At 45.9% G+C, this 8,924-nt stretch overlaps 1 protein-coding gene and 1 non-coding gene across 2 annotated transcripts in view; both read right to left on the bottom strand.

The window, feature by feature from the left end:
- Positions 1–659: 659 nt before the first annotated feature.
- LOC132682611 (small nucleolar RNA SNORA1) lies at positions 660–791 on the bottom strand. The gene has a single exon (XR_009611783.2). It is a non-coding gene; the product is annotated as a small nucleolar RNA SNORA1 (small nucleolar RNA).
- Positions 792–2,235: 1,444 nt separating this feature from the next.
- Positions 2,236–8,924, bottom strand: part of PROSER1 (proline and serine rich 1) — a 28,356-nt gene continuing 21,667 nt past the window's right edge. Inside the window, exons 11-13 of the mRNA XM_060637287.3 lie at positions 4,826–6,608; positions 4,227–4,377; positions 2,236–3,604 (exon numbers count right to left, since the gene is read on the bottom strand). Of these exons, the coding sequence (XP_060493270.2) occupies positions 3,482–3,604; positions 4,227–4,377; positions 4,826–6,608 (2,057 nt within the window). The 3' untranslated portion in view covers positions 2,236–3,481. The remainder of the gene's footprint in view (positions 3,605–4,226; positions 4,378–4,825; positions 6,609–8,924) is intronic.

Below are 8,924 nucleotides of genomic sequence, written 5' to 3'. Positions count from 1 at the left end.
CAGATGCTTAACCAACTGTGCCACCCAGGCGCCCCAAGGTAGCCCTTTTTATTTTATTTTATTTTTTTTTATTAACCAACTGTGCCACCCAGGCGCCCCAAGGTAGCCCTTTTTATTTTATTTTATTTTTTTTTTTTTAAATTTTTTTTTCCAACGTTTTTTATTTATTTTTGGGACAGAGAGAGACAGAGCATGAACGGGGGAGGGGCAGAGAGAGAGGGAGACACAGAATCGGAAACAGGCTCCAGGCTCCGAGCCATTGGCCCAGAGCCTGACGCGGGGCTCGAACTCACGGACCGCGAGATCGTGACCTGGCTGAAGTCGGACGCTTAATCGACTGCGCCACCCAGGCGCCCCAAGGTAGCCCTTTTTAAAAACAACTTTGGCTCAACCCACAGTTGTCATGGTCAGTCAGTCCATAATTCTTTCAGTTGGACTTCTTTGATCTCCACTTGAATATGGACATATGTCACAAAGTCCCCACCAGTAATCTTTGGAATCCAATTTCTTCAAGCAATTGGCTGTAGGGCCTTAGAAGTTAAATTCTAGAAAGTTCATTGATTTTTATTTTTTCAAGTGATGTAAAGGATATTATTCCTTAATTGTTTCTAATATTGAAAAGTCTTGTTCCATCCACTTTGAACTCATGAGCCTACAAGAAATGGTACGGGTCTCACTGTCACCCCCGCAATACACTTGTGATGGGAGCGTAACCTGTGCCTCAATGTAGCCGCACGAACAATCTGTGGACTCCACAAACAACAATGCCCGTTCTCATCTAGGATGAGGCTTGGAGGGAATAAAGTCTTGACTAGATTCACCAAGTCAAGTGGTAAGGCTTAAAATTAAGGTTAACCGATTATATGAATTCACAGTGTTTGCAAATCCCACAGAGACTGTGGGGCTTTATGGAAAGAGAATGAAGAGGTACATTTCCCTACATTCAAGGGCACATTGATCCCTTTCCATAATGCAGATCTTCATCATCTTCGTTTTTAGATTTCTGTAAAAACCACCCAGTGTTCTACCTCTAATCCAACCTCCATGCTGCAGCCTAAGTGATTTTTTGCAAAGTGCTTTCTATTTCAAACTGCTGACCCCTAACAAAGGCCTAAACCCTTAGCATGGTTTACAATCGGGTCCCTTGCTTTTTCGAGTCTCCCAAACTACAAACTTCATTCAAACTCCGTCCAGTTACAGGATGATATTGTTGTCCTAGTCTGTCACACTGGGCCTCCATGAGGGATGTTATTTCTTACTCATCCTAAGACTTTTTAGGTCACTAAGAAGGCTTTCTGGACTCCCTCAGGCAGAAAGGTACTCACCTTCTCTCCTAAATAGTTCTTTGAAATTTTATTTATTTTGAGAGAGAGAGAGACAGAGAAGGAGCACGAGTGGGGGAAGGGCAGAGAGGAGAGAGAAAATCTCAAGCAGGCGCAGAGCCTGACACGGGGCTCAAACTCACGAACTGTGAGATCTTGGTCTGAGCCGAAATCAAGAGTCAATGCCTAACCCACTGAGCCGCCCCGGCGCCCCTCTCCTATGTATTTTCAAAGCACTTGGTAGTACAAGTACCCTCGTATTGGTATTAAATGCTTGGTTCAAATTTACCATTTACTCACTGTTGGACTTACATCTTGACTTATTTATCTGGTTAATTAAGTTGCTAGTACTTCCTTCAGAGGGTTATGATACATAAAACCAGACCCCAGTCATTATTACAAGTGCTCCAAAAATGTTCTCTCCATTTTTATATAAACCTTGAAGTGCCTGATATGCACAAGAGGCCAGGAATGCATCTGAAAGATGAACAGGACATAGCTCCTTTGCTGTGAGAATAGGGGCTCGTTGGATGGTAAAACTAAACCTGGCAGCAGGAAGCACTATAGAGCGATTACTCATTCAGTAAATTTTTTTGGGTGGTCAACATATAAAAAAAATATAATCTCTAAAAATTTTTATAAGTGTAAACTTAGAACAAATGACAACTTCCAGCAACTGGCATCGGAGTAACTACGCAGTTACATTCTTTGTTTGCAGATAATTTAAGGCATCAATAGCTTGTTTCTAGTGTTGGTTATAATAGAACTTTCACGTAAGATATCATTTAAAGGACTGAACAATCAGTAGTCTACGTGGAGTTTCAACTGAATTTGGATAAAATTATGCTCTATGTATTAGTGTATATGAACAATTAAAAAGCCTATCAAAGCACTTAATAAAACACTTCTAAAATATTTGTCATATCCATAAAGTTTATTTTAAAAAATTGTTAAAAACTAACCATACAGGAATATTTATTAATATACTTAAAAAGTTTGTTCCCCGTGTTGAAGGAAAATACATTAGCAACATCTTCCAGACACCATCTTTATAAAAGTAAAACTTCTAGATGCTGAAATGTACTACAGTAGATTCTATAGTTTACACTTTTAAGATTGCAAATCATTCTCCCTACTACTCCCCACCCCCGCCCCCCCGAATGTGGCAGTTCTTCCCGTTAATGAATGACATTCACTCACATTCGATGCTACCACAGACCCTTAGAGCACACACTTCATGTTTACTAACAGAGCAAGTCTTCTCTATTGGTTGTCACATCAGACTTTTGGAGAAGCGTTGGACTTGAAGTACAAATAAGAAATACTATATCCCGTGATTGTAAACATTCACCAAGAGCTTCCGGAGTACAATGAGTAATAGAGGTGGCCCTATGGTCAGTCAAATGTCCCTCACTTGCTCGGATACTGCTGAGATTAAGAAATAAGTGTCGAAGGCCAGTCATCACAAGCCTTACTTGCGTTTCTGTAAGAAAGTAGTTCTGGATACATTTTTAGTCGAAAACACCTGAAAGTCATTCTAAAGACTATATTAAGCACCATTTTCACTTACCTGAAATATATTAAGTTAAATTCAGCAGTAAATGTTTGCGCATAAATGTCAGAAGTTAGAAATAACGGTGGGTTTCAAGTTCCCTTCTGTGGCTACATACGGAGTACTGCGTTCCAACGATGCTAACAGGAACCACTCTTGCATTCCAAGGGCAGTAATGCCCCCAGGGCCAGATGCAACCCATGAGTCTGAGGCACAACTATTACTTCTGTCAGTGGATGCTATACAAGCAGATTTAAGGCTGTATTCGGCTATAAAGAGTTCAACCTCCTCTTTAGTATTCTTCCCACACAGATCACATACATGACTCAACATTTCATAGGGTGGGAGATGAAAAGTCCCCGACACCTTTTTAATACTATTCTCCATACAGTTCGACATCAGCATATTTACATAGGGGAGTGTTCACACTTAAAACCATTAAAAAATGCAATCGTCATTGTTTTAAACTCTTATCCCAATTTCCCCAAGATTATCCTCATTCTCATTTTCTGAGAATGTCAGCCAACCTCGCATTAGTCAGATTGTTCACTGCAGTCCTTAGGCATATCCGATGTTGCTCCGGAGGAGAATACAAATGAGAATATATTCACTGCCACCCACTTTGGGACAAGCCTGGTTGTAAAGAGAATGGTGTTCCTGGTGTCGAAGGATAACTAGGAAATCCATCTGGCTGAGCTGAATAGCTTTCCAGAGCCGAAGCTGAATGGACCTGGTAGAAAGAAGGTGCAGGTTAGCAAGTGCCAAATTCATTCAAGTCTGTACTTGCTTTTGCTTACACCCCACCACAGATATTTAGAATGGGAAAGAACAAAAAAACAACAAAACAAAACAAAACAAAACAAACACTGGGGCAAGATTAAGTCTGCTTATTCTCCTGAAATTTTTAAGAAACGTTCAAAATACTTCAGATGCTGGAGGTAATGAGAGATACCACTGAAAGACTTCATATTCTTTCCAAAAAGTCAGTAAGTTTTCTAGAGAAAATATGCTTTAATGGTCCATTATTTCAGCTTAAATTATAAAAGACCAGCTCAAATTTAACAGACACCTATGAAGATTCCATTTGTAAGCTCTAAACTAAGATCTGAAAGTCTCAAAGCGGGAAAAGAATTCATACAGATGAATAGACCCCAGCACCTTTGTTACTCTCCTGAAGGAGGACGAGGATAATCTGCACATTTGGGGAGATTAATCCTAAATCTGCAAACATTCTGCTACGAGAGCCATTTTGTGGCCAACGTTGGGCTACCATTATTGCACAGCCAGGTCACCACTACAGAAGCCACCTCCGGGTCTTGCCATTGAACTCCCGGTGGACCCTGCCTGCTTACCTGCTGTAACAAGGCAGACTGTGCGGCTGCATTATGCTGTAATTCCTGCAAGGATGACTGGGAAGGATTCTGGGAGAACCCGGGGATACCTGGGAGGGACAACAGGCCTGGGAAAACAGAACTGCCTGCAGCTTGAAGGCCAGATGACAAGCTAAAACAATAGACAGAAGAATAGGTCAAAATGCAGCGAAGACAAAAGCTATTGCTTCTATATCTGTCAAATACCACCTTAAGACGTAAAACAACCTTTAAATATCTCTGTTACAAGGAACCCTAAAAGTCAGCCACTCACTGATAGCAAATGTACTTTCTCGTACACAGTATGTTATTCTGAATTCAGGAAGTCTGTGTTTTGCATAGAATACTTCCCGCTGGTTTATAATGACGACACGTGACAAACACTACAACTGCCTGCGCGGGCGTTAATATTGCACACGCTGCGCTCAACGTGGCTGCAGAGCTCCCCATGTCCTGGGTACTGAAGTTCCGGCCCCGAAAAACCAGACTGCGGCACCGGCGAACAACGATTTTGCTCGGAGACTCTAAACCACAAGGTAGGCCAAGAACGACCACAGCCTCCCCACGCACGAGCCACATACCCGGCCTGGGCAACGAGAGCAGAGTTGAAATTGGAGCTAAACGCTGAGGCGAATCCCGGGAGGACGGGAGCCGGGGACGGGGTCGTGGCAGCGACGGGCAGCGGGGCGACGGCGGCCACCGTGGACGGCGCCTGCAGCCCCGGGAACGAGGGGAGCGCGGGGGCGACACTGGGGGTGTTGGAGACGGAGAAGCCGGGGTACGAGGGGTTTGAGGCCGGCAGAGGTCCCTGCGTGACCGAGAAGAGGGAGGGGACGGCGGTGGACAGGTTAAGGGGGAAAGGGGCCGCCGAGGCCGGCGCCGAGGCCGCAAGCCCCGGCAGCACGGCTGCGGTGGAGCTGGCGGCGGGCACGGGCGTGGACGTGACCGCCGCAGACGAGGTGGCTAGTAACGACCCTGGAAGAGACACGGAGGGGTTGAGAGACGGGTTGCCAGTTAGAGGGAAATTACTGGTCAGAGACGTGAACGGGGGAAGAGCCGTGAACACCGGCGTGATGGGCGCGGAGGAAACGTGCGGCGGGAGCGGGATGGACGAGAGCGGGTTGGACACGTTCAGGGGGGCGGGCAAGCTGGGGAGGCCCGACAGGGCGGGGTTAAGGCAAGTAGACAGAGTGATGGGCACCGACGCGGACGTGTACGCGCGGCCCAGCGTCCCCAAACCTAAAGTGCCGTGGGGGGGATTCGCCGAGTGAGACGGGCCCTTGAAGGCCGAGGGAGTGGGGCTCGTGGGCTCGGTTTTGATCATGACGGGGATGGTGGTGACGGCGGGGGCGGACACGCCGTGCAGCTCCGAGTTACCCGGGTGGGGGCCCTGCAAGAGCGGAGCCGACGAGCCCCCGCTGACCGGCACGGAGGCGGGACACGACGCCGGCGTCACCAGGGGAGAATGTGCGGGCAAAGTAGATGGCGTGGAGGCCGAGTTGGCCACGGTAGCCGGCGGGCCCGGGAACATGGCCAACGCGGGGGTGGACGACCTCTGCGCGGCGGGCACGGCCGAGGGGGCGTAGCACTTGCTGGGGCCTGGAGCGGGGGAGTCAGGGTTCGGGTGAGTCAGAGAAGACAGCGAAGCCAGCCCACTTGTAACAGCAGAGGACAGAGCAGATGAGTTGATTAAACTGGTGTCATTTGAGGTCAGAAAGCCTTTTAAAGCAGACAGAAGAGGACTGTTTGCACCGAGGGGACAAGCCACGCTGGAGGCAGAGCCGCCGGCAAGTACAGGAGGGGCAGGTTTGGACACGCCTTGGGATGTGGGTGTTAAGGGCAAGGGGAGGCCCGCAAACACTGAGGACAGAGAGGCGGAACTCGGGTTGTTGGTAGAAGCAGCGGTAGAGGTGGCAGCAAAGGGGAGGCCGGGGAAAGGGGCAGACGTAGAAGCGAAGGTTTCGCTGGAAGCAGGAGCGGCCCGAGGTGCGGATGTGGCCTGAGGGGTTGGGACGGAAGGTGCAGGGGGACCCGGCAGGGGAACCAGGCCACAGAAAACGGACGGGACGGGAGCCGCAGTTGTGCTGTGGACGGAAGTAACGGGCGCCGCAGGCAAGGAAGGGGTTCGGATGACTGTCGGATTTGGCGTTGCTGGCTGGGGCGTATGGACGGCCGCGGAGACCTGCCCCGGGAACACAGGGAGGACAGTATTCGGCATGTTCATCCCAGAAACGGTAGCAGCTGCCAGTGCTGACGGATGATTTACTGCTTTGACTGGGGATGCGGTGGGGACCGGAGTTGCAGCCGGTGTTGAAGGGTTGGAACCATGAGGAGAGAAGAGTTGACTTCCTGGGGTAGAGAATGCTATGGAGGGAAGAAAGAGGCAAGAATCGGTCACCATGCTGAAGTGTCAAATTGTAACCCAAGAGAAATAGCCAAATGTCTGTATCTGTAACATTTAACAAACACAAAGAAAACCAGTGACAGGTATAAGGGGCTATTCTGGCACCCACGTTGCTGGACTCTACGACCCTGATCTGCACTGCGGAGCCTCCATTAGAGCTAGCTGTCTTCTATCTAGACTCTGCCCAGACGAGCCCTCTGATGCACATGGAGAAAGCCTTGAGAAATTAGCAAATTCTCTTTTCATATTTTCCCAATTTTTAAAAATTAAAAATTTATTTTGTGGTTAGTGTTGGTGTACTGACTTTACCTTTCATTCTTTCAAACCACTTACCTAGAGTAATAGCAAGTCATTGCCCCTCTTAGGAGCTTTTGGGACATCACTTTCCTTGTAGGCCTTCCAGGATTCATGCCTATTTCTCCAGTATTATGGCCACTCGGTGAGTTGAACTTGATATTCCAGTTTATAACCTATATGGCTTTTTCTCCCAAGCATTTTCTCATACTGCCTCCTCTCCTCTACGCAATCTCAACCTCTAATATTTGCTTTGTCCTAGGAGCTCCCTTAGGGGCAAAAGCTGTATCTAATTCATCTTTAGAGCCTTAACACCTGGCGCTGTGCATGGCATCTAATAAATGTTTGCCACACTAGATATATCACCATTACCTCAACTATAGTTACCAGACCCATCCAAGGACTTACTCTGAAGAACTGTACTATAGTTGGCTATCACATTTTTATTCTGATAAACTCTACGAATAATTACTGTAAGTATTTTGGGGGATAATCTGTGCCTTCTCCCTGAATCAATTTAGTGACAATGTTAGCCTTTGATGATCTTGTTAGTGTCAAATGGAAAGCATGACTTAGGTTGCTGAAGTCCTAATGACAACTATCTTCTGCTGCCACGCTCTTATCAAAGTCTGTTTCAGTTATAGGCAGAGAATGTTCCTTTTGCAGTGATAATCAACTAAAAGATATTTTCATGGGCTAAGATTCAAGTTTCTAAGTTTATGCATAATAAAGACTCTTACATAAAAAAGTTGACATGGTCAATGAAGTAATGTACTATACGAATCATGGTGGGGAAGGGACCATAGGAAAAGAATGGAAGAAAATAACATACACATAATCCATTCGTACTAAGAGACGGCCAAAAGATGCTATATTGGGCTGAACAAATTTACAGTAGTTTCAAAAAGAGGGGCGCCTGGGTGGCTCAGTTACTTAAGTGTCCGACTTTTGCTTTCAGCTCAGGTCATGACCTCATGGTTTGGTGAGTTCGAGACCCACATGGGACTCCATGCTGATAGCACAGAGCCTGCTTTGGATTCTCCCTCTCTCTCCCTCTCTCTCCGCCCCTACACCACTCTCTCTCTCTCTCTCTCTCTCTCAAAAATAAACTTTTTTTAAAAAAAGGAAAAATGGCAGAATTGACAAACAGTAATATATAAACACATACACTTCAAACCAAGAGGCCTGTACCATATTCATGTCATTGCCAGTAATTTCGTTTCAAGAAAAGAAAGACTAGCTATTTTAAATTTAGAGAACATATGAAAAATGGATTTGTACTTTTGTTGGCATTTGTTTTATAAGCAGAAGCTCAAGGAATATATACCTAGTTTTGTACCAAATAATGTACTAAAAATTTATTTAGGTCAACACTGGTTGGGAAATATTTGAGAATTCACTATTTTATACAATGACATGCTGAGGACCATGCAGTTAATGGCAGATCATAAGATAAGACCAAACTGTCCGACAGCATTCTTTATAGCAGCCTCCAAAAGACTGGAGATCTTTTTATATAACAGAGCAAAAGTCATGCACTGTTGATCGTAGTGCCTACAGTTAAAATGTGACAAAACAACAACAAATCGAAAAAACTCCAAAAATATACCATAATAAATACTACTTTCCTGTCACGTGATTTGGGTGTCAACCAGAAAACACTAGATACTGTGCCAAGTACTTTATGTCTGTCATTTCATTTGCCCTCACATAACCCTCTGAGATAGGTACTAAAAACCCCATCTTACAGACGGGCAATCTGCAGCTTGGTGGGGTTAAAGCAATTTGTTAGAAGATCATATAGCTATTAAGTATTTTTCAAAGGGAACTAAGGTTCAGGGCACCTGGGTGGCTCAGTCGGTTGGGTGTCCGACTCTTATCTTGGCTCAGGTCATGATCTCATGGTTCGTGAGTTCAAGCCCCGTGCCCAGGATCTACACATCATGGAGCCTGTCTGGAATTCTCTCTCCCTCTCTCTCTGC

The sequence above is a fragment of the Panthera onca genome, chromosome A1, assembly GCF_046562875.1.
Source record: "Panthera onca isolate mPanOnc1 chromosome A1, mPanOnc1 haplotype 2, whole genome shotgun sequence".
In the NCBI taxonomy this organism is placed as follows: domain Eukaryota; kingdom Metazoa; phylum Chordata; class Mammalia; order Carnivora; family Felidae; genus Panthera; species Panthera onca.
Note: the sequence above shows the minus strand (reverse complement) of the source record. Positions and strands in the feature narration are given on the sequence as shown.